The sequence below is a fragment of the Excalfactoria chinensis genome, chromosome 4 (genome assembly GCF_039878825.1).
Source record: "Excalfactoria chinensis isolate bCotChi1 chromosome 4, bCotChi1.hap2, whole genome shotgun sequence".
Taxonomy (NCBI): domain Eukaryota; kingdom Metazoa; phylum Chordata; class Aves; order Galliformes; family Phasianidae; genus Excalfactoria; species Excalfactoria chinensis.
Window position 1 is genome coordinate 69,208,042 of NC_092828.1, and position 23,789 is coordinate 69,231,830.

Sequence of the window (23,789 nt, forward strand, 5' to 3'; positions counted from 1 at the left end):
TGGAACCAAGTTCTCTGATGTCAGTGTTTGATAAAGTAGCCTCTATACAAAAACTTTCTATTCCTTGGTGCTCTAGAGGGTACCCAGTAACCAGAGAAGATGGAGGGGGTAGTTCCGTCTGGGCATTAAGTCTGAGAGAATGCAGTGCCCCAAGTCACTGCTAAATACCCTACTCCATATAATTCTCCCTTGGCCTCTACAGATCAGCCTCACTCCTGACTCCAAATCTCATGGTTTTTGCAAATGGTGATACCTGCTCCACCCATCTCCTGCATCATCACCCTTACCAATGGAAGAAGGAATGCGTAAGGCAGTAAAACAAGCTGCCAAGCTTGCAAGTCAAAAGTGAGGTGCATCCATCAACCGCAGGCTAAGAAGCACTTCACTCATAGCACTATGGCTTACCTACATGTTTCTTTTCGGTTTTACCTCCCATAATTTTAAAGCAGAATCTATTAAGGGTTTGGCTTCACTTGAAGGTTATTTCAGGTGATGTTTCTGACTTTGGCTCATCAGAAGTAACCATTCCAGTGCGCTGCACACTACTTGGTTATGCCAGCTGAAACTCCCTCCCTTCTAGATCTCTCCAACCCCAGTTCCTCACGTTCCCTGGTTAGCCATCCTGTGGCAGCTGCCCTATACTGCTGAGCTCTCTATCCCTGGTTCTTCCTTTTGGGATGTAGAGTACACTCACCTGATGGGCACACTGCCAGAATATTCAAGATCCATCTACAGACAGTCTATGTGCCTGCACAAGCTGCTATCAAGCAGATCAAAGCTACAGCCACAAGCTGTAATTACAGTGCCTAGACAGGGAGCTGGGGCCACGGCCTCCCTTAGCAAAGTATCCAGGCACAGAATTCCTCCACAACAACGGTGCAGGTGCTAATGTGCCACAGAGCATCTGCAAAAGCAGCCTGATCAAGCCACCAGTAGCACCCACTCCTGCCACCCTCAGGTGCCAACAGGCTGGTATCCCACATAACCTGCACTCTCAGCAGTCACTTTGCCCTGATGTGAAGGGAAAGTAAAACATCAGATGACAAGCATCTGTTAAATGGCTGCACTACACAACTGGCAAATGGATGAAGAACTCGTGTGAAAACCAGTCTGAAAAGCTGAGCAGGCTGATGATGCAGAACAGCCTTTATATATTAAAAATACTGCTTTCCATTAGAAGACAAAGTTGCCATATGTGAAAAGGAGGAGGAGATCTACAACAGGTTTGTCTGGCTTTAAATCGGGTCCATCTGTCATTAAAGCTCACATGCTTCTGTCAGCTTTAATATCAGGGAATTTGAATGCTCCAGTGGACAAACTGACGCAAAAGGCAAAATAACTGTAGCTGCCATTAAATAAGTTATGAACCCATGTTAGTTTTTGTTTTACTGAGTTTATGCCTTTGGTTTTAAATAAATTGGCTACAGTTTTCCTATTGGCAATAAAATCAGCATTAGTATAAGAACCAAATACTTCAGAGCTTACCTTGAATGGCATCTCTGTTGGCCAGGTTGATCCCTGCTGTAAAATTTGGAGGTTGTCCTTTCTGGAACCTTAAGGATTTAATCAAGTATTTCAGTGCCACTGATGGACTCAGTTAATAATCTTAATATTTAACTCCATCAATACAAAAATGAGACGTAAAAGAACAGTGTTTCAGTGGGACCTGGGGAGCTGTCTTTCATATCAACACTTCCAGGTGCAAGCTAACAGCAGGTCCTTCTAATTTGCACTGCGATCTGTTAGGGTGCAGCCTGTGAGTGGTTTGCACCTTTTCCTGGAGTCAGCACTATTCTTGGTCAATATTTAAAGCAGAAAGGGAAACACATCTGCAGTCACTTAATGCAGCTTTTCATAGGTGGTGGATCACCCTGCATTGCTATCTAACTGTGCATATCAAAAGGGGTGGGAAAAGTGGGGAGGAGAAAAAGGACAGACAAGCATACAACCCACCTGCAAAGTATTAAATGAATACACACATGCACGTACACACATCCCAGACAAACACCCTCATTCTTAGGAATAGTTTAAAATCACAAAACAAAACAACAATTTCACCCGAACTATAGAAATTAACGAGCTCTTCTGCAGCAAACCACGGTGTGCACAGAAATGAAGCAAACCCTAATCTATAGAGTCTTCTTTCTGGATTAGTGAGACCCAATTACTGTACAAGTGATGGCACTCATGAAGTGAAGGACGTGGATAGCACAGAGTGCAGGGGAACTGGGCCAAGTGCTAGCAGCTGCAGACAGTGCCAAACACCCAAGTCTTACATACCTTTGGGGGCTGTTCTTCACTTTGACTCCCACTCCAGAATACATCATCCTGTCCAAGGCCAACTAGTGTGGTCACCATGTCTGACAGCGAGCTGCTGTGGTACACATCTTTACTGGCCTGGAAATTGTCACACTTGAAACAAAGAAAAATAATGAATTGTATTTCTTCATCCCATACAACGTGTCCCAGTGCCAACAGTTATCAGTGGTTCTGTCTGAGAGATCTAATTTTTAGTAAATGCATAACAAGGATTGTGTTTTGATCCAGCCCTACTCAGCTTGTTTGGTGCAAAGTTATTTACTCCCAGCTTGTTAGGTACAAACATTTCAAGGTGAAGGGCACAATATATTAAAAACATAATGCACATATATACATATAATGTATATATAAAAACATGCTGTACATATATCTTGTACCGTTCTATCTGTGGAGGTGCTAACATGCTATTGGTGATGCACACAGAACTGTTTAACCAAGCGACACAAAAATTACAGCTACGCATACTTCATTCGATCCTAACCAATACTTACATTTCAGAACTGAGATATTATAATCATAGCGTAAATCCATCTCCCCTAAGTTAGATGCTCCCTTCCAAAATTGTCTCTGCAAGCCCACTATCCATCCACAGTCAATTCAGACAAGCTGCCAACTGGAAGTGCTTCCAACTCTCCAGCAGTTACAGGGTGCCCTGGCCCCCCTTTGTAACAGATGTACAAGTGTCTAAAAGGAAGAAAACCTGAGACTGCACGAAGAAAGAAATTAGAAACTATGCCCGCACTACACCTCATGCACAGTCATGTCCCCGTGCCCCCACTGAGATCACCTATGTTGAAAAGCTGCCTTCAGTGGTGTCAGGGTGGGGTAACAGAATAGAAAATGCCCTAATTTGGGTGAAGGGAGGAGCAATGGAACAGAAGGTAAGCAGTGTACCACTCAATCTAAAATACTCAAGAGTTGTTCCTCTAACTTCCTGTATTGAAATAAACACATAAATAAGGAAAGTTCCCTTGAATTCTACACATTAATAATCTATCACACTCGAGTCTTCCGAAGGGGAAGAAAGGAAAAGAGCTAAAAACGTCAACTGAATGCACTGATCCTCCCTGAAATGAGAAATCTTCTTGGACACGAGACTGAGGCAGAAAACATGGAAATGGAGTGTGAGATGGGTCCATCCGGAGGGACTCCTATGCCAGAACCAAAGGAATGTGACAGAAATAGACAGACAGCGGAGAAGTGCCTGAAGCTGTGCCACTTGGTGCTTCCCCTTGGCATGCAAAGCGGGAGCAGGGTTCCCCATGGACCCCCCCCCAGCTTGGCCGACCTGGCTCCACACACCAGCATGGGAGGCCCCTTGCCTCAGATGCACTGCAAACTAGCAGCCTTGCAGCCCCAAGTACAAAGAAAGAGGCTGGGAATTTTTGTCTGCATCCAAGTTTAAATGCACGAGAATTAGCTCCCCAGTATGTAGCTCACTTTTAAGAGAATATATTCACACTATTAAAAAATAGTGTAGAGTAACAGGACCGCATGCAGGTTTTCCATAATGAAACAGAAGCACAAACTCCCACAACTCTAAAACCACTTAAATACCATACTTTGAAACTTCTGAAACTCTTTGAAGATGTCAAATAACCACTCAGATGTCCCATCACAACCTCTGAGTCCAGCAAGGACAAGTCAGCTGCAGAAAGACACTTCTGAGGAGTCTGCCTGGTTAAATATTCAGGTGCTTCTGCTGCCTTTTGGGGATAACAAGTTCTGTGGGCTCCCTTGAAGGAAAACAGCTTTTTCAGCAGTTACAACGTCTCATAATCCGTGTCCTTGCATTTTGTCAAAACCACCTTTTTTGTCCAACATGACTGCTGCTAATAATAGCTTTTAGTTAACCAGAATTATTTTAACAGCAAAGTGTTCCCTTCAAGTGACTCATCTTAGGGGCAGGAACAGCTTTTATAGCAAGTATATTATTATCAGAATATAGGAAGATATTTTTCCTGCTCAGTTTTTCAACAAGATACTTAAATTTCTTCCTGAGTTCCAGCTTTGGAGCCCTGCAGCGCACCAGAAAACTGCTCCTGCTTTAAAGTAGGGATGAGCTTCACTGAATCACAATTTAAGTGACTGAGAAACTCTAAAATACAAAGGTGCCCTGTGCAGATGGTACCCATTTGGCAGGGACAGCCCAGTTCCCCACTTCCCTGTAAAGCTGAGATGGGCTGCCTGTTTCTGGGATGATTTTCTGGGCTGAACAGGGCTGTGAGTAACCTGGTCTGGAGGGAGGTGTCCCTGCCTGCAGCAGGAGGGCTGGAACTAAATGATCTTAAAGGTCCCTTCCAACCAAAACCATTCTATGATTCTGTTGGACTTAAAAGATTGTACAACTCCAAAGCAAAGTGAAAATGTCTTAGATAACCCCAAAATCACAGTGTCTGGCATGCTCTTAAGCTTCTACAGATAAAATTATTTGTACAGTGAAAAAAAAAAAACACAATAAAAATGCACCAAATAATGAATCTAAACTACACAGACTTGAACCTTGAACTGTTTTTATTCTACGTAGTACTAAAAGAAGAGCTGCTCCTCTGGTGCACAGAAAGTGCAAGGAGCCAACATGTTAACTACCAGGTGCCTTCAAACCACAAAGGTACACCTCACAGAGCTCAGGCAAAAGACCTACTGCTTCCTAACAACAGTAAGGCTATATAGTACAAAAGACCAATTAGATCAAGAGGATTTAGGAACAAGACGTTTTAAAAAGAGAGGCTGTCCTTTTTGGGGACATCCAAGCTATGATTTTGAGTTGACTCTTCATAAGGGAGTAGATATGTGCAACTACTATTACAAAACAGCATAAGGAGAAGGACTGCATTAAACTTATGAATAGATCTGGGATACTGAGTCAATCAATGACCTAATGCACAGCTAATTATTCTAATACCGTTAGGTTTCTTGTTCTATTTTTGCTGCATTACTCCAGACAGTAGAGAACTAGATAGCAAATCCAACTAACAGACAAACAGAAGAGTCGGTTAAAAAAAGGAGTCCCTTCCAGGTGTGAGCCAAATCTCTCTCCTACTCAGGGCAGACAGACAGACCCAGTGACTCTATTCACAGCCTGTGAATCCCATGGGCTGACCAGAACGGCTCATCTCACTGCCAGAGAGACCCATCGCCCACTGTACTGCAGCTCGTCAGAGGCAGAACAGGTAAAAAGCAAGTGGAAATGGGATGCTCTGACCTGGGAATATATCACATTTCCCTCACCAGACAGAGTAAAAGATGCTAAGAAACTATGCTCGCTGCCCCTCAGGATCTGCATTAGGATTTCCAGTGAGATTGTTGGGAGAGAGGTTCGGGGACCTGGGCGGTGCCATACAATCTTGTAGGATGGGATCATTTAGAATAAGAAGTCTTTTTGCCTGAGCGGAGTAGTGATGACAGATGATTCCTCCCTCTCAAACATGGCTGGCAGTTCCTCAGCGCAGACATCTGTGATGAATTCAGCCTGCATTTTAACTCTGCGGTTCACTTTTACTTTAAATCAACAGGGCACCCACGTACTGCACTCTGCAAGTATATTGCTGCAAGACTTTTCATCTCCAGGTGACTAACTGGCCCATCACTCATATCGCCTTCTCACTTTATGAAGTTAACGCAGGCAGCGTTTCCCAACACAGCTATTAGCATCAACAGCTGCTGCCAGGCAGCAGAATGAAACACAACCCTTAAGAAGATTTATAAATTGCCCACTGAAGTTCATCTGGTTTCCATGCTAACACAGCAGGTAAAACCACGGATTGGCTTCTCCCTGTCCACATGGTCCCTACCTGCTGGATCATCGACCTGTGCGTGGGTAACAGGGCAGCTGCCAGCAGGAAGCGAAATCACACAGTAATGACTATAAATTGCTGCCTGCTACTATCCCTAAGTAACACTATTACTTAACATAGCGTTAAACCTTTTTTATGTTTCTGTCAAGGAATGTGAAAGCGGGTGATAAACTCCTTCATCACTTTGTCCCTTACCACTCCCTGAACAGCTGGGAGAAGTGCGACCAAATAGAGAAGCCCCAACAAGGTGCAAAGGGACAAAGTGACATATCCTGGGCAGTGTGGGAGGCACGGTCATAGCCATGCCAGGATGCAGCTCCTTTCACCCACAAAGTGATACGATAACAGGGCAGGACTCCTCTCTGTACAGTTAGTGTGCTTCTGCAGAATTCCAGATGCCCTGAAGTATGTGCTCTATTGCTTCTATTATAGGGCTGAAATATTCACCTGAAGGGAGCTGCCCAAGGCTATGATATAAGCACCTTCTTGTAGACCTTGCAGCTGCTCTCCAGGGAATCAGTGCTAGAGCCATCAATTTAGACCAGTCACAAAACTCATGACTTAAGCTGCCAAACGTGCCATGGAAAAAAAAAAAAGATGTGAAAAGATACACAGATATTTTCTCAAGGTAATGCTATGGGGTGAAACTGGGCCATTCCTTTCTTGACAGCTGTCCATGTTGATTTTGCCATCACCACCAGGACCTGAGGAGGCTATCAGTCAGCTATTACCTGCCTCATGCAGCCTCACTCCAGGGCATGTGCAGAAGCAGGGTGGTGGAGCACTGGGCCTGGAAGCCTGCTCTGGGGGAACCCTGGCTCAAGGGGCAGGAGGAGGCACAGAGTGCTTTGAGAAATACAGTGTGAGGAGGCAGAACATCAGTGCTGCTACAAGAAAGGTAGAGCTGGGACACACTGAGCTCAGCACAGCCAGTATACAGTGATGCTAAGATTCCAGTGGCTACAACTAAGCTTAAGAAGAGCCTGGGATAAGACCTCATAGTAATAACCTGTAATAGTAAGTGGCCTCAAAGATGTCCAAGGGCTCACAGTGCTGCTCGGGTTCAGCAGCGAGGCACTATGCTGTGCCACCAGAGCAGCTGTGCTGACACTAACAATCCAGGCACTACTTCTCTGTCTCACCTTCCCCCTTTTGCTCCAGAATCCAACAGGCCACCAGACACCACAGCAGCACACAACCAATGCCCAAGGTTCATACAAATGCCACCTGGTCATGAATGCCACCAGCAAACCCACATGGAAGTGACCGGAGAGGTGGTCAGATGCTGCACCAGGTGTCTGGCACAGCTGAGGCTGCCAAAGGTCCAGCACTATGATTGCACATCCTCCTTGTTGAGGGGATGTCTGAACACACAAATGAACTGCTGCAGGGGAAGGTAACAGCAATAAGATTATTCCAGCCACTCCGTGTTTTTCAAAACAAGTGGAGATTTTCAGATTAAATGAGCTGTGCTCACGCTTACAGCAGTTTATTTGTTTTCTGCTTGGTGTCTTGCTTTTCTTTTCTTTATATATGCTTACAGTCCCTTCTGAAAGAAAAACATAACTGCAGTCTAAGCTACTCATTTCGAACACTGTCAAAGAATAGGATGCTGAAAGGAAGCTGAGTTTTTGGGAACAATGGGTACTCTGAATTGGCACTCCTGGAGCTGGTAAATATAGCAGGAGCTAAAATGCTTTGAGGAGGATTCTAATGCAGGACTTTCTCAGGGTGTTCTCTCTGTATAGGTAGAGTGATCAGTTTAGGTACCACTTCAGGTACATTTAACACTGAAATTTTTCCAGTGACACAACAGATCCAAGTGACAGATGTTGGGTGACTTTTGTCAAACTGATAAAAGCATACAGAAGCTGCAGAGCTAAGTGCAAAAAACAAGGAGAAAACAGAAGCACACTGGAACAAGGGAGGAGTGAAAAGCTCAGTCTTGGAGGTGTAACAACATGAAAGTATGTAAAACATTTTGCATCTCAACAAGAAAGCAAGCATATAGCCATGTGTATAAATAAGAGAGATCACCTCAGCCCTTAGGCCCATCATAGGACAATGTATTTGCTGGGGCACAGCGGATGTGCACAACACAGGACACAGAGGACAACTCTTTTTGCACACAGGAGTCCCTTATGCATGTTTTGAAGTGTTAACTCTTATTCACAGGTGTGGGCTATAAGACCTAGAAAATGCTGATGCAGAATCTGAAGACTAGAAACAGAACTTCACAGGCCTGCCACACTGTACCCACAGGCAAAACCTGACTCTGCATTGGTAACTACTCCTTATTCCATTTTCTTATACTTTTAGATTATTTCATAAGACCACTAACAATCCCGCTTGTGTACCTAGTCTTCAGGGATACAAATTTTGACTCCAGAGTTGTTTTGTAAACTGCCACATATATTTATGGCACCATATAAATAATACATCATCCAGGGGCTATCACAGCGCAGTCATTCAGGCTTTTTATGAAGCAGAGAAGAGTAATATCAGAGAGTCAGCAGTCAGGAATCAAACGTATAAAAATAACTGTTATCTAAACCTAAGCTGCAATGCATAAGTAAAACTCCACTTGTAACTCAGCAGTACAAGGTGGCACTGAAAATTGGAGGCAAGCTCTCATGGGCCTCCATCAGTTACGGCAGGAGTGAGGGGAACCAGGTTTGTGGTGTATTGCTCTGCTCAGGCATTGCCTGTGCTTCCTCCCTGCATCAGGGCAGTGATACCACACCCATACTCATGTCATACCTGCACTAAGACGGCTCTCTGCAGTGCAGGGGTGCAGGGGCTGGAGCTGCTCCCAGAGCCCACCCTCGCCTGTGGCATGGCGTCATGCCCCAGTGCTGCAGGCCACTGCAGGGCAGGCTGGACACCATCACTTCTCTTTCTTCGACCCTCGGCCTGCAAAGGAGAAAAGAAGAGGCGTGTTGTGCACTCAGCTTCACAGACCGGATCCTCTCCAGCAGCAGCACAGAACCGCATTGATTCTGATAGACCTCCCTGCTGAGGTGAGGTCAGCCCTGGCACAGTACAAACCAGCACTGCCTCTCCATTTACAACTCTATCTTTCTCATTAAGTTTCCAAACCGCAGCAGGACAAGAGGCACCTGACATGCCTGAGCTGCAATCTGCTTTATTCTAGGCTATTCTGCCTGCTGCAGGCTAAGGTTTTACCTGGGAGGAACCATCTCTCTGCATTTATTTACCTTTGACAGCATGCAACCTGTTTTGCTGTGAATTTATTATCCTCCTCTACAACACTGTCTTTACTGCAAGCAGCGTTCTATGTTGAGACATTTGTAATGCCCTGTTGTTTGGTATGTTAACTGCTCTATGGAAAAGACCGAGACACGATCTAGGTCCAATAGAAAGAAAGGAAAGGTCCTTCTATTCCCTGAGGGCACCGCTTATGACAAAATCTTCATCCCGTGGTTTTGACCCCACTGCTCTTCCCAGTTTCATTCAACATGACTCATCATCATTCTCTAGCATAAATCTTTAGCACATGCTCTGATTTAGCAGTCTAGGAACAGCTCTACTCCACAAGCAAGAAATTAATGCCATCTTGTACCCAGTTGTCTCTGTTTGGGTAGAAGTTCTTAACGGTGCCTCTCACTATACCTGGGTGTTTGTGCTAACCAAATGTTAAACTTGAGGTTCTGGAAGGCTATAGGGGTATTTTTTGATGGTTTGTAACGCTTCAACTCTACAGTAATTCTGGAGATCATTAGTTTCCTATATCAATAGCTGGTCCTGCAAATGCCACTGAGAACTAAAAACTATGGAAAAGAAGAACTCACTGTAGAGTGTGTTGCATCTAACCCTGCACAGACCTCTCCCAGTGCTGGAACAGGCATATTTTTGGCTAACAAATTGTTAAAGACCAATATTGAATTATCACTGTTAAAAGCAGTTGAAACTTTAAAGCATTTCCGACTCATAACCAGTTATGTCCGCTGACTTCATTACAAAGTATCAAATTTCAACAACAAAAAAAGCAACTTTTTGGCATGAATTAGGATTCAATGGAAGGATCTGCATCTCCCAAGAAGTTCTGAGATTAATTAATATCATAAAAGAATTTGTCCTCAAAACCAGAGTACATGATGGCACCCACCACTGGCATCAATAACAGCACCATGATATGAACCTAAACGGCAGATCTGTGGATGTGATTTCCCTTTTGTTCTCCTACTGTTTCCCTTCCACATGTGCCTAACTCACCCGCTATTAGTAGTATTTTATGTCACCATTACATTAAAAGTTAACAGTGACTGCCTACACTAAATTCCACGGTACATTTCATTCTGCTACAAAGGGGTCATTTAGGAAATGCATGACAAAACTATATAAGACTGAGCCAACATTTTACAGATCTTTTGACTTCTAGCTGTAGCAAAACAGAAAAGAAAGCTAAATGAATTAAACAGAGTTGCATTTTCTTCCCACGCACCAAAACCTAGCAAAGTATTTCAGTGACTTAGATGCTGTTATTTAGTGAAAGCAGCTTACTGCTCTGTCCACACCCAACTTTCTCTCCATCCAGAATAACATCCCACCCTCTGGCACCAAATAAACAGTGATTTCCAAAAGAGCTCATCCAAATTTCAATAATGATTTTTTTAATCAACCAATGCAATAAAGCCTGAGGATCTGAGGTCAAACAAGGGACTTAACATCCTTTGTTTTCTTGATTTCACATTGCAGATTAGCTGTCTGCATACTCCATCCAGTTACTGAAATTCATCATTTCAATAATCCTACCAAAACGAGTTTCATGTAACTGCTTATCATGATAGAAGATTTCACCTCAGGGATCCAGCTGCATGTAGACAGAGGTGACACCAAAGAGGGTGCTTGCTTAAAAACTGCAGCAAGAAGTTAATAAAGAAGCACTCTGCATTCCTTCTACAAACTTATGCATGTGCTTGGTTTGGGTATTTGTGAAAGATGATTTGCTGCCATCCCTGAGAAGAGATTTTTGATGCTGACCAAGCCAAGCTCTTTGCTCTGGTACTTTGAAATCACACCAGCTATAGAGACAGGCTCATGTACCTGTGAAAAATAGGTGCCAGGAATGGTAAGATAACGTGTGAAATGGACTCGAAGCCTTTAAGTAGAACAAGTTGTAATACAGAATATTTCAGAGTTAAAAAAAAGAATAAAATGTACAAGAATTCTTACTGATGACTGTACGTGGTTACCCCTCATCCACCAAATCTAATCTACCTAAAATCTGAGGAGATAAAGAAGATGAAAAGGCATCACAATCTGACATCAGGGAAACAGAGACCTGTGCTTGGGAGGCACGACACTATTCTGTGTCTGCCTCAGTTTTGTGAACCCAAAAGTCAGGTAAAGACATCTGTTAAAACCTCAGATGACACTACCTTAATTATCTTTGGAAGGCAAGAGTATGACAGCTAGTTGGCCAGAGGGATCACGATTCCTGGTTCACCACAGCCAAACACTTCTACCAATTCAAGTAGAAGTGACAGAGACTAACCATTCCTTTTCCTTATTCTCTACATTAATGGAGACCAAAGGCTTTACTGTAGCCTAAATGTATAGATAGACATAGGTCAAGCTGTTCATTTTATGATCAGACTGTACTCTAGCATCACCACATCTAGCATCACAGCATAATTACTGCAACTGCACCAAAACATTACACTGGCTGAGCTGGTACCTCCTTGGTTGTGTTGCCTGATGGAAGATGTGCTGCTGAATTTGAACTCCTGGAAGGCTCCTTCTTCTTCTGCTTGTGGTCATGCTGGAGAGACAGCAGCTGCGTCTGATCTTTGGGGAGAGTTCGATGCCCCTTCTTGTTGTGCTGCACATCTTCCACCTTTTTCTGAAAGCAGAGTGATGAACATCAGAGAGAACAATGCCTCAGAGGACAACTGAGGTGACTGCTGGAAATACTGGCTTTTCAAAAGAGCAAAGTGAGCACAACTGCAGCAAGACTGACAGAAAAGCCACAACTCTGGGGAAAAGAACGCAAAAAACAACTCCAAACACTGAAAGTTTGGCTTTTGGAACAGCACAACAGAAAACTGCATTTTTTTCCTTTTACTTTCCCTAAAAACAGAGGGCTTTAATTAAACATTCCATGCGTGTTTCTTCTTGATTATGAATCAGCTCATCTGCTGCAACTTTAGGATAACATTGCAGTCAAGGTGTCAGACTTGACAATGAGACTTCAGCGTTAAAGTAACCTTGATTTCATTTTTACTTTGTGAGTCAAAGACTGCCCTTTGTACAACCCAAAACAAAACTGAAGACTCGAGATTTAAGCTTAAGTTGAGCTTATGCTGGAAACTTTCATGGTGAAGGCACCTTAAATCAGATTAAAGTGACTGAAGACAACTTCAGCAAGGAGAAACAGCAGCAACAGAACTGCCACCCTCAAGGAAAGGCAGTATCATTGCTGTAGATCAGTAAGTAATTTGCATGTTACATCCAGAGAAGGTTGTATTCGAGAACAAGAGGCAGTAAATGCATTAAGAAGTCATTCTCTGATCTGTGACTTGGTGGATGGCAACAACCCCAAGGGGACTGAGAAAGACATCTACAGGGAGCTGCAAATTGCTGCCAGCAAACCCTTTCATACCTGCTTCTTTTCTGATTTCCTCTGCCCATCTGCTATGAACCGTTCATCATCTTCCACAGCCCTTTTGTCTTCCTGACACCTCTCCTCTCTCCTCTGAACATCCTTAGCCTCAGCCCACCTCTGCTCACACTCCTGCTGCCTTCGGAGCTCTTGCTCTCGCCTCTGATGCTGGAAGAGAGCCAGGGAATAACACTGCTTATTTTATTTTCCTTTTGTACCCACCAATTATTTATGCTAGTAGTCATTAATCACAAGGCCCATTTCCTGAGGTGCAGGCCGTAATACGGGATACCCAATCACAGTACAAGAGGAGCAGACAGCCACAAATTGCCATCACAGTAACTATCAAATCTGATATCTTTGCCCTTTTGGCAGCTGAGGGCTGATCTGCCATTCATTTGGGCAAGTATGTTTACTTCTTTTTTGTGATCGACCGCTAATCTTTCTGCCATTTTGAGAAGGAAGGGTTTTCTGAGTCCCCTGGTTTTGCTGGAACAGCATCATGCTTCACAAAAGCCACTGCTTGCACAATGCTTGGACTTCATCAGATGTTCTTGAGAAGAGACCCGTTAGTGATTTAGCCATGTCTGCCACACCATAATGTGTAAGACAGCTGAAAAGGCTTTTATCTTGTAACATCTTTAAAAGAAGCAGGGCCAAAACTCTGGATCAGGAAGAGAGACTCAGAATGGACAATGCACAAGAGAAACAAACCAGGAACTCTCACCCTATTTGCCTGGACTTCTACAGCCAAGCTCAAGAGGAATGCCCTGCATCTGCAGCTCCCAAAGGTGAGAGCAGGTTGTCAACAGAAAAAGAACAAATCCCTTTCAGAATCACTTAATATCATTGTGTTCTAAAGTGATACAGTTCTCCCAGTGTTAAACCTGCAGGACAGGTTGTGCTGACAATTTAGCACAGCCTTTCAAAGCCTACTTTCTACAGGCATATATTTTATTTGTGAGGGGATGTGGAATAACAATACAAGCCAGTTCCTACATCCTCCAGCCTCCTCCTTTGCTCTTTCTGCTGCTCGATGCGTTTCTGCCGCTCTGTCAGCAGCTGCTTCTTGTATTTCTCCTGGTCCTTCAGCTGCTGCTGCTGGCGCTGAGGGTCAGAACGGTTTTTGTTCTCCTGCTGCAGCCTCAGAAACTCACGACGGAGAGTTGATTCCCCAGGGAGATTAACTATGGAGCTGAAACAAAATACAAGTTTCTGTATGACTAAACATAACATTAAAGCAAGGAGAATACAAGGAACTGCTTGTTGTCCTGTGTTAGCAAATGAAAACGTTTTGATAAATCTCTGCCATGTTGACTATGCATCTGCATTTACTGTGCTACAATGCAGCCTGAAGCTGATCACTGGCACCTTCATTTGAGACTTTCCTCTCTCGTGCTTGGGAATGAAGTGGCAGCTTGTGACACTCAGCATTTATATTCCATAGCTACAAAACCGTTAAAGCTATCAGAGTGGATACAGTAGATAAGGGATTTAGAGTAAGGCAAGAAAGCAAATCTGCGTGAGGAGAGCTGCCTTCAATGAGAACAGGTTGGCCAGTCAGACTTTATATTCTAGTCATAAAATTAACCTTGGTTCTCCTTCATCTTCATTCAGCTCATCATCTTCCTCCTCACTTCCACTGTAATCATAGTCCGTTTCTTCTACCAAAAAAAAAGAGAGAGAGACCAATAAATGCCAGTGGAGGATGGTGTTATTTAAGATGTTATCTTGAACTTGGCTTCTCAGCACTAAAACCAAACTATATGGAGCTCATCAGGAATTTAAAAGCCCCAAGTTGCACTAAGAGGCTGAGTGAATGCAGCAGAAGATATTCAGGTATGCAATGCAAAGCCTACTTCAGACCACAGGTCAAAGGGCCCCTTTATGTATTTTCACTTTTTCCCCTCACTAGATACATCGTTTTTGCAAAACTAACTTGTTTTTACAGTCTGCAATATAATAACCAAAGCCCACTGTGATAGCCAGCCCTCCCAACAACATTAACAGCAGGGTTATTTCATGTATAAATTTAGACATGGGATAAAAGACTTCTACTGACCTTTTCTGCTATTGCATGCCTTCTGCATAACTAAACCGAGGCCCTTAGTAAATGTTTCTTTTTGTTCTAAAATGAACAATTTTAATGGGGATAATCACAGAATCGTAGGGGTTGGAAGGGACCTCCAGAGATCATCGAGTCCAACCCCCCTGCCAAAGCAGGCTCCCTACACCACATCGCACAGGTAGGCGTCCAGGCGGGTCTTGAATATCTCCAGAGAAGGAGACTCCACAACCCCCCTGGGCAGCCTGTTCCAGTGCTCTGTCACCCTCACCATAAAGAAGTTCTTGCACACATTCGTGCGGAACATCCTATGCTCCGGTTTCTGGCCATATCCCCTTATCCTGTCTCCTCACACTGCTGAAGATCAAGCAATGTCAGTTTTAACGCTGCAGTTCAGGAGAAGGTGACCCACATTTTTCATGTTCTCTTCAAGAGTACCATGGAGATAACTCAAAAGAGAAGACTTCACATTAGCATGCCATACAGCTAACATACAGAGCAGGAACAAAGTGGAACTTACTTAACATTTTGGCATCAATATTTTGAAGCGTATAGTCTGGCAGTTTCAGACTGTTCTTTCAGGGGAATTTTGATTAAAACCAGCATTTTCCATGTCCAACTGTAACTACTTATCAAGATGTGATTGTTATCACCACATCTTTACTCCCTCAAGTGCACTCATGAAAGCCTTTTAACTGTCTTTCTATTTGAAAGTGCCTTGAAACCCACCGCTGAAAAAGGTGACAGAATTTACAGTGATAATCTGGTGGCCTTCTACAATGGAGTGAGAGTAGGTGTGGACAAAGGAAGGGCAACTGACATAGTCTATCTGGACATGTGCATGGCTTTTGACATGGTCCTGCACCACATCCTTATCTCAGAATTGGAGAGGTATGGATCTGAAGGCTGGATGAAGGATTGGTTGGATGCTCACTGCCAGAGAGCTGTGGTCAATGGCTCTATGTCCAGGAGGAGGCTGGTGACAAGTGGTGTTCTCCAGGGGTCCATCTTGGGACCAGTGCTCTTCAACATTTTAATCAATGACATAGTGGGATCAAATGACACAAAGCTGTGTGGTACAGCTGAAACAACAGAAGGAAGGAGTCACCCAGAGGACCATGGACAGGCTCTTAAAGTGGGCCCATGAAAACCAAACCATATTAAACATGGCCAAGAGCAAGTCATTGCCCTTAGGTTGGAGCAAACCCAGATATGTATACAGAATGGGAGAAGAACTCCTTGAGAGCTTCCCTGTTGTGAAGGACATGGGGGTCCCGGTGCACAAAGAGCTGGATGTGAGCCAGCAGTGTGTGCTCACAGTCCAGAAGGCCAACAGTGTCCTGGGCTGCATCAACAGAGAGCTGGCAGTGGGCAGGGAGGGGACTGACTGTACCTGCTCTCCTCCTATGAGGTCCCATCTGCAGTACAGCATCCAGGCATGGGGCCCCCAGCACAAGGAGGATGTGGGGCTGTTGGAATGGGTCCAGAGGAGGCCACAAAGATGCTCTTGGGCTGGAGCACCTCCCCTCTGAAGAAAGGCTGAGGGAGCCTCATTGCGGCCTTTCAGTACATGAAGGGAGCTTACAAGGGAAACCAACTTTTTACTTGATTTGATAGTGATAGAACAAGAGAAAACGGCTTTAAACTAAAAGAGTCAGATATTGGGATGAAAAACTTTACGCAGGGTGGTGAGGTGCTAGAACAGGTTGTCCATAGATGCCCCATTCCTGGAGGTATTCAAGGACACACTGTATGGGGCCCTGGGTGGTTTGAACTAGTGGGTGCCAACCAGGCCACGGCAGGGGGTTGGAACTGAATGATCTTTAAGGTGCCTTCCAATCCAAGCCCTTCTATAGTTGTACGATTCTATGACTACTGGAGTCAGTAAATTCAAACTGCAACAGCAACTTCATTTTAGACACAAATATTCCTGTTGTCAGACCAACACTTAAGAGTTTAAAAATAATTTATCACTTTTACAGCATTCTGTGAGTTCGCCCTCATAGTCACTAATCCTCACAGTTCGCCAGCCATTGTAAAACACACAAGAGAATGAGAGGTGAGAAGGTAGGGAAAATCACAGGTCAGCAGGCTACTTTACTTTCTGTTGCACATCAGTCTGGACATAAGGACCATTCCCACTCCAGTACTGATTCTTCCAGATTTTAATCTGAAGAATAAGGAACCAGCTCAATTTCTCTCTTTTACTTCATGCATCTGGTATAAAAGCCAAACAATTATATCCATGTGCGTGTCAATGGACATTGGAAGCCTTTTCAAGGACATGCACGCTCCACTACAAAACACTTCTGCCTCCAAAGAACTCACAAGCTATAATTAATTTCCCTGCTGCATCACCATATAAAGGTATCAGGAACCAAGAGATGAACTGAGACTAGGAAAGGCTTACTGAGTAGTTTAGATACTCTATTTAGAAAATAGAGGCCTAAGTTTTTGTTTGTTTGTTTGTTTGTTTGTTTCTTTTTGCTACATTACCCTTTTCTCCTTTCTTCTTCCTGGTCCTGTCCAGGTGGTCTTTCAGCATGATGCGCACTTGCCGTTCATTCTGCATGTCTCGGATAAAAGAGTGCTTAAGCAAGGTTTCAGTGGATGGACGATGCAAATAATTTTTTACAAGGCAGCTTTCAACAAAATTAAGGAATTTCTTTGACCTTAAAAAGACAGAAAAACAGGGTAAAATAATAAGCCTTTCCAACTGGTTTGACGAGAACTACCCCAGAAGTGACATAAAGGACTACATTTGCAAGGCTTCATTTTGCACTGGGACTAAAACTGCAGTCACTCATGTCAACCCTCAGTGACTGGAATGGATGCTGGAAATTATCCACAGACCAAAAGAACAGGTTTGGTTCTCAAACTACTTCTGCACCCATGGCTCACCCCAGCACTACAAACAGTGGAGGAAAGACAAAACAGATCATTTCAGGGTTTAACAGGATCACAATTTCTTGGACAAGAGAGCTAAAAATCATCCTAAACCCGATGCTGCAGAAATTACACTTAGCACATCTTTTTACCATTTTCTGGATTTCAGCTTTGGGGGTGGGTTCCGCGGGATGAGGAAGAGCGCTCTCATTGGGTGCATGTCACACAGGGCTGCAAAGGAGACCACAGAGTTAAATACACAGCCTGGCGTCCAACCACTGCCACCCAGGCAGACCCAACCACTTCTCCCACTTCCTACAGCACAGCACCTGCTGCAGGACCTCGCTGTTAGTCAGTGCAATTCATGCTACAGCCAAGAAAGTCTCAGATACAAAGAAAGCTTTCACGACAGTGCAGTTATCAACAGCTGCATGAGATACAGTTGAAAGAAAGGCTGCATGAAAACTAGGAATGCAACTTTATTCTTATTTTTATACGTAAGGCTTCAAAAGGACATTACAAAAACTCACAATTTTAGTATATTAAGGGGTAATTTTTCATAAACAGAAGTTAAATTTAGGATTGAAACATGTATATAATGTGATATGCTTTGTTTGTGGTTCAGATAAACAACAAGATACATTTTCACCGAACTCTTAGCTGTATCATTCATGGCACAAAAGAAAATGTAGGATGAAGAAATGTGATGCAAATTGGAGAGCTCATGAACTGTGTCAGTGGAGCAGAGCATGATGGCTTAGCACATATTTCATCTATTCTGTGTTTTGGGAGCAGGAGCACCATTATCAGACAATTTGCAACAGATCCTACCAATGCATTCAGACACTGTTTTCTTTCCAGCCCACTGTACTTCGGCTTAGTGTTACCGTTACAGAAATGTAAAACTACAGAGAACTCTGACAGAAAGTAAATACCATAATATCTCATATTCCTGAGGACCATAATATCTCATATTCCTGAGGCATTTTATGTGGAATTACAAACAAGTCTCTGTCTGTCACAAAGAAATATTGAGGGTCAGAGGTCTTCCTTCACAAAACAGAGCTACTGAATTACAACTGGTAGGATCTACATGGAGGCTGATTTCTCATGATATGCGGGTGTTCAGAAGTGACTCTCTTAATAGAAATAGATTTGCAGCATTGTAGAAATAGTAAAACCAAGACTATGGCCTGGTTATGCCTTTACTGCCTCCTATTTCTTTCTTGCTGTAGCTACCTGCCATCATTTCCCACATCTGAGCTGACTTTTGGCCTTTCTCCTCTGTATTTTCAACAGCCTGTGATATAGTGGGGGTAGCAGTTCAAAGAAGTCTGATTTCTGGATATGGGTCCTATAACCTCATGTAGAACAATAAGAAAAAAAAAAACAAAACACCCACAACACAACGCAACAGAATACAATCTATTGCATTCCCCTGCCAAAAATAGTGACAACATCAATTACAAGTGGAATGAGGAATCAGCATGTGAAGCTAAAAATTCTAAGACAACTGCACAGACCCACGTCTCAGGACGAAGCTAGGCTGAAGCAGTGTTTCTGAAAGTGCTCCTCAACTCCAGCTGGATCCAGAGCACTGCTAAAAACCAAGCTGGACAGGAAAACAGCCAAAAGTGTTTCTTAAGCACAGCCTACGTGCTCTTGAGCTCAGGCCAGGGTATAATTTATTTCATCTCCTGTGCTCTCGGCAGTGACTGTGTACACCCTCACAACACAGCTGTTCTGTGGGTGCAGGGGTGGAAGCAGTGTTCTGCAGAAACAAAATAATATATGAGGTCTATGTGACCACCCTGCAGCCACTGATTTCTGCCCAGTGGCTGTGAGACACTAACCAGAGTAGTGAGGGGACAGCAAGTGTCTCCCAGCACACTCCTGCAGCTTGGCATCATGGACTGAAGCAACTATATGAGACAATATTTATCTAAAGCTACTAAGAAATTGGGAGTGAAATCAAGGAGGGGTATCAGGGTCTCAGGTGTGGGAAGGGGACACAAGAGAGCTGAAATGAAAAAAATTCAGAGATTATTTCTAAGGATCCAGCCATAACCAGAGCTTTGCACATCTGCGCATTAGTCAAGCATGAGATATTTTAATACAGAACATGTTCACAAAGCATAGTGCCCCCTCCCTGAACCAAACCACTTACGAGGAGCTCCTTCAGCCATTTCAATAGCAGTGATTCCCAAGGACCAGAGGTCACTCTGCAGGAAAAGAAACATTGCACGTTGCAACTTAAAACACTCAAGGTTTTTTTCAGTTTTCCTTTGTTCCCCTAGAATTCTCTTGGATCAAGTCATTTTTGTGTGAGAGCAACATACATTCTGCTCCTTCCCTTTCCCTCCTGAGCTTTCAGGAAAGAAATGAGCTAGTAGCCAGAAGCTTCCCGTTCCCCATGCAGTTGTGAATAGCTGATTCATCATTTAAGCAGACAGCTCTAAAACGTAAGCTTTCTGCATTCATAAAACCCAAAAGAGCTGGAGTACAGCAGACACCATTTAACTATACAGCTTACATCTTTAAGCTATTGCTATGAGGCACAACACTGGATGATCTTGAAGGTCTACTCCAGCCTTGTTGATTCTATGACTCTGTAAACAGTGTCTTGTGTTCTGTTCTGGGCCAAAAAAATCTTTGTCTTAATGCTTCTATCACAGTAGTCATTGCTGAGCTTCTACACTGACAAAGCTTAAATTGTAGTCTTGACTTTCTGTCCACAAAGTCTCCAGTCACATATTTTTGTGCATATGGAAAGAAATTCAGACTGGAGTTTCCATTATCAGCTTATCTGAATGTTAAAGGCCAGATTTTGATCACAAAAGGTCAATTGGGAACACAACCAGTGACTGCAAAAAAACTGTCACAGGCTTCTGCTTGATTAATCATGTACAGTATTTACTGTTTTTGGTGTCCAAAAGTAGTTAAATGAGAGGCATGTGATCAAAACAACCTACAGGGTTTATCTAAAATTATACTTTAAAAGGCTGCAACAGAAGACAAATCTTCAAAGATTAGCAGCTCATATCCAGCCTGGAGCTCTGCCTAAACCTGACTTTACCAACAGAACCTTCTCAATTCAACAGCTCTGAGCTGCTTCATGCAAGCTGGAAACCTGTCTGTGTTACAGTTTGTAGAAACATTTGAGAATATAACTAAAAGGACCCTGACTTGCTATGAAATACATGACAGAAAAGTAAAAAGCCTTCTAGAGGTAGTATTGCAGGCTCTGGGGATAATGGGAAAAAAGAACCAGGCTGCAAAGTACTGTGGTTTCTTGTTTCAAGGGGTGAGATGCAAACAGCTGCAGTGAAAAATGGTAGCAGCGTTTGAAAGCCTGATGCGTATAATAGGTACACGTGCATATATTTTTTCACTGATTTGTAATAATTTTTGCTACTTTTTAACGGAACAAGAAGTTACAGACATTACAGAATGGCTTCCTGCTACTCTCTCCATCGTATCAGTCATAAATCTCTGTAGAAAAGATACCTCCTGAGTCACAGCATCGTTTGTGTGGCTGTTTGTTATTGAAGGCAAGGAAACCTCAAGAAGTAGGTATGCACGTTCCTAACGCTTATATCTTCCAAAAGAAAATCAAGTGGTTTCAGGAATTGAAGACAAGATTCGTTTTCTGAGGTTTCAGTATGAGGTTTACATGGTATGAAAAACAAAATAACATCCAAGAACATTCTTTGGTCATGACTGCCACTCACAACATGACTCCACACTGCCAGTGCAGCGCAGATATCAGCGAGGGAGAATCATAGCCCCTGAAACAGGAGAAAACAGAGGTAATAACAGGCTCTTCTAATAAAATTTCTGAAGCCATAGTTAGAGTAGCCAAGTGGCAGCCATGAGAACACCAGGATCAAGAGAGTGACCAGAGGAAGGGCTGCTCAGGAAGCCATCCCTGGAAAACACCGTGAAGCCTAAGTGTAGGCAAATGAATGACAGCACCACTGGAAGTAATTCACAGGACAAAGAGTTATAAGTCTCTTCAGAACAGCATCAGTACATTAATGAAGAAGAACCAGAAAAAGTATACGTAAGAGCTGTTGATGGCATCCAAAATGCAGAGCATGCTGGTCATTCTTTCAATGAAGAAGTTATCATTAGATGCTTGCATAGGAGCAAAAACGATGACAGGAATTGCTTAATTAGTGCATATAACAAGAACAGATAAGTCCTCTGTATTCACTCAGTCTTTCCTGTTGAGAAATTGGTGGTGAGTAATCAACAGCATTAGGATGGGTACGGCTACTGGGTCTGGAGAGGAAACAATTCCCACCTCCTTAGCACTGGTGAAGTCACATCAGGATGGCTGTGACCAAATCTGGACTGCATGTGTGCAGCAGAAGGCCACAAAGATTATTAGGGGCCTTGAGGTGGGAGGCTCCAGGCTGAGAAAGCCTGGCCCATTCAGGGGATCTTAGCACAAATTCCTCATGGGAAAAGAATAGAGAAGACCAAACCAGTCACAGGGAAAGGAGAAGATGCAATAGGTACAAACTGAAATACAGGAAATTCTGTTCAAACCTAAGTCTTATTTACTGTGACACTTGTAAATACAGGCACAGGTTGCCTGGAGGTGCTGTGGACTCTCTGATGTTGAATATATTCAAAACCTGAGTGGACATAAGCCACAAGTGGGCAGCCTGCTCTGGCTGACTCTGCTTCAGTAGGAGTTTCAGTGGACAACCTCCAGAGGTGCCTTCACCCCTCAGCCATCGCATGAACAACCAGAAATCATTCTGGGATGGAAAACCACTTGCAGTTGCATGTTTAGAAATGAGCAATGAGTTACAGTAATTACTACCAACTAAGTCAGGATTTACAACTAAGTACAGAGTAACATAGCTCTTTTACAGAAGAGAGCAACACCTTGTTATATTAGCATTACATTGTTTGTCAAGCATTCCTTACAAATTTACCTCTTTTTTTTTCCTTTCCATCCTGATTTGTAACCTCCATATATACATCAGTATTCTGTTGCACAGATTAATGAATGTATATTGCAGATATAAACAATTCACAAAAAAACCACACTCATAGCGAAACTCCAGTCTTAAAAAGAGCCACCACCCACATACTACAAATATTTCTATTTGCACAGTTATAACATCATTGTGGTTTAAAAGAAAGGAAGTTTGAACTTTTCAAGTGCAGAACTCGAGAAGAATTTCATCAACAGCTCATCTGTTTTGCTATTTGATGCTAAGCTGCAACACTTACTCGGTAATCATAGGTAGAATCTGGGTTCTCCTCACAAGCAATGACTTCCGGTGCCATCCAATATGGTGTTCCAATAAATGTGTTTCTTCTCCCAATAGTTCTATCCAGTTGGGCGCTTACACCAAAATCCACTGAAAAGTCAAGCAAAGGTAAAGAAATTACTAAAGGGTTGCATTCATACGGCAGAGAACTTGCTTAACTACTTTCATGCTTTTTGAATACCAAACCTTTGGGCTAGTATGCATATCAAACCTAATACAAGTTCTCATAGTACATCTTGTCCAGTAACTGAAATTAAGTGGAAAAACTGAAGTTTAATCTAAATGCAAGCCTGAGTGGGACCTGAGATTTTTAACTAGTACTAGAAAGGAAAAACAGTGCCTATGTATAAAGCACGTTAAGATGTGTCTTATATGTCTGTTTGTTTATATATCACTTTGTTTTGAGTTATTTCAAATAACTCCTTCCCTGCATTCAAAGACTCGCTGAAGAATACACTGGTTTGTTCTGATCTTATCCTCATTATAATGAGAGAACTGTGCACTGCTCTTTGTGCTGAAAGGATGTTAGTTTCACCAGGACCGTATAGCAACACAGTATTGTTCAGAAATGAAGAAGGGTCCATAAAACCAACCATTATGTGATTATATTTTCTTTCAGCAAACCTCTAAGATGCACTAATTGGATCTACTGGACACAGCATTTAGTGCTATTACAAAGAACATTAAGAAAAACCAAACCAAACAACAACCAAGTTAAATCCCAAGTCCTTCTTTTGGCTTGCTCCACTGAAGCATCCTACCCCACACTGATAGCCTATATCTGTCCTTTTTCTCCAGCTCTATAG

General features: G+C 43.1%; 1 protein-coding gene across 1 annotated transcript in view; it reads right to left on the reverse strand.

Annotated features, from left to right (window-relative positions):
- The window catches only part of NRK (Nik related kinase), a 90,258-nt gene that overhangs the window by 32,068 nt on the left and 34,401 nt on the right, over positions 1-23,789 (reverse strand). Inside the window, exons 7-17 of the mRNA XM_072334225.1 lie at positions 22,943-23,073; positions 19,860-19,914; positions 17,845-17,923; positions 17,303-17,478; positions 14,333-14,405; positions 13,741-13,936; positions 12,742-12,909; positions 11,818-11,982; positions 8,877-9,029; positions 2,281-2,412; positions 1,486-1,553 (exon numbers count right to left, since the gene is read on the reverse strand). Of these exons, the coding sequence (XP_072190326.1) occupies positions 1,486-1,553; positions 2,281-2,412; positions 8,877-9,029; positions 11,818-11,982; positions 12,742-12,909; positions 13,741-13,936; positions 14,333-14,405; positions 17,303-17,478; positions 17,845-17,923; positions 19,860-19,914; positions 22,943-23,073 (1,396 nt within the window). The remainder of the gene's footprint in view (positions 1-1,485; positions 1,554-2,280; positions 2,413-8,876; positions 9,030-11,817; positions 11,983-12,741; positions 12,910-13,740; positions 13,937-14,332; positions 14,406-17,302; positions 17,479-17,844; positions 17,924-19,859; positions 19,915-22,942; positions 23,074-23,789) is intronic.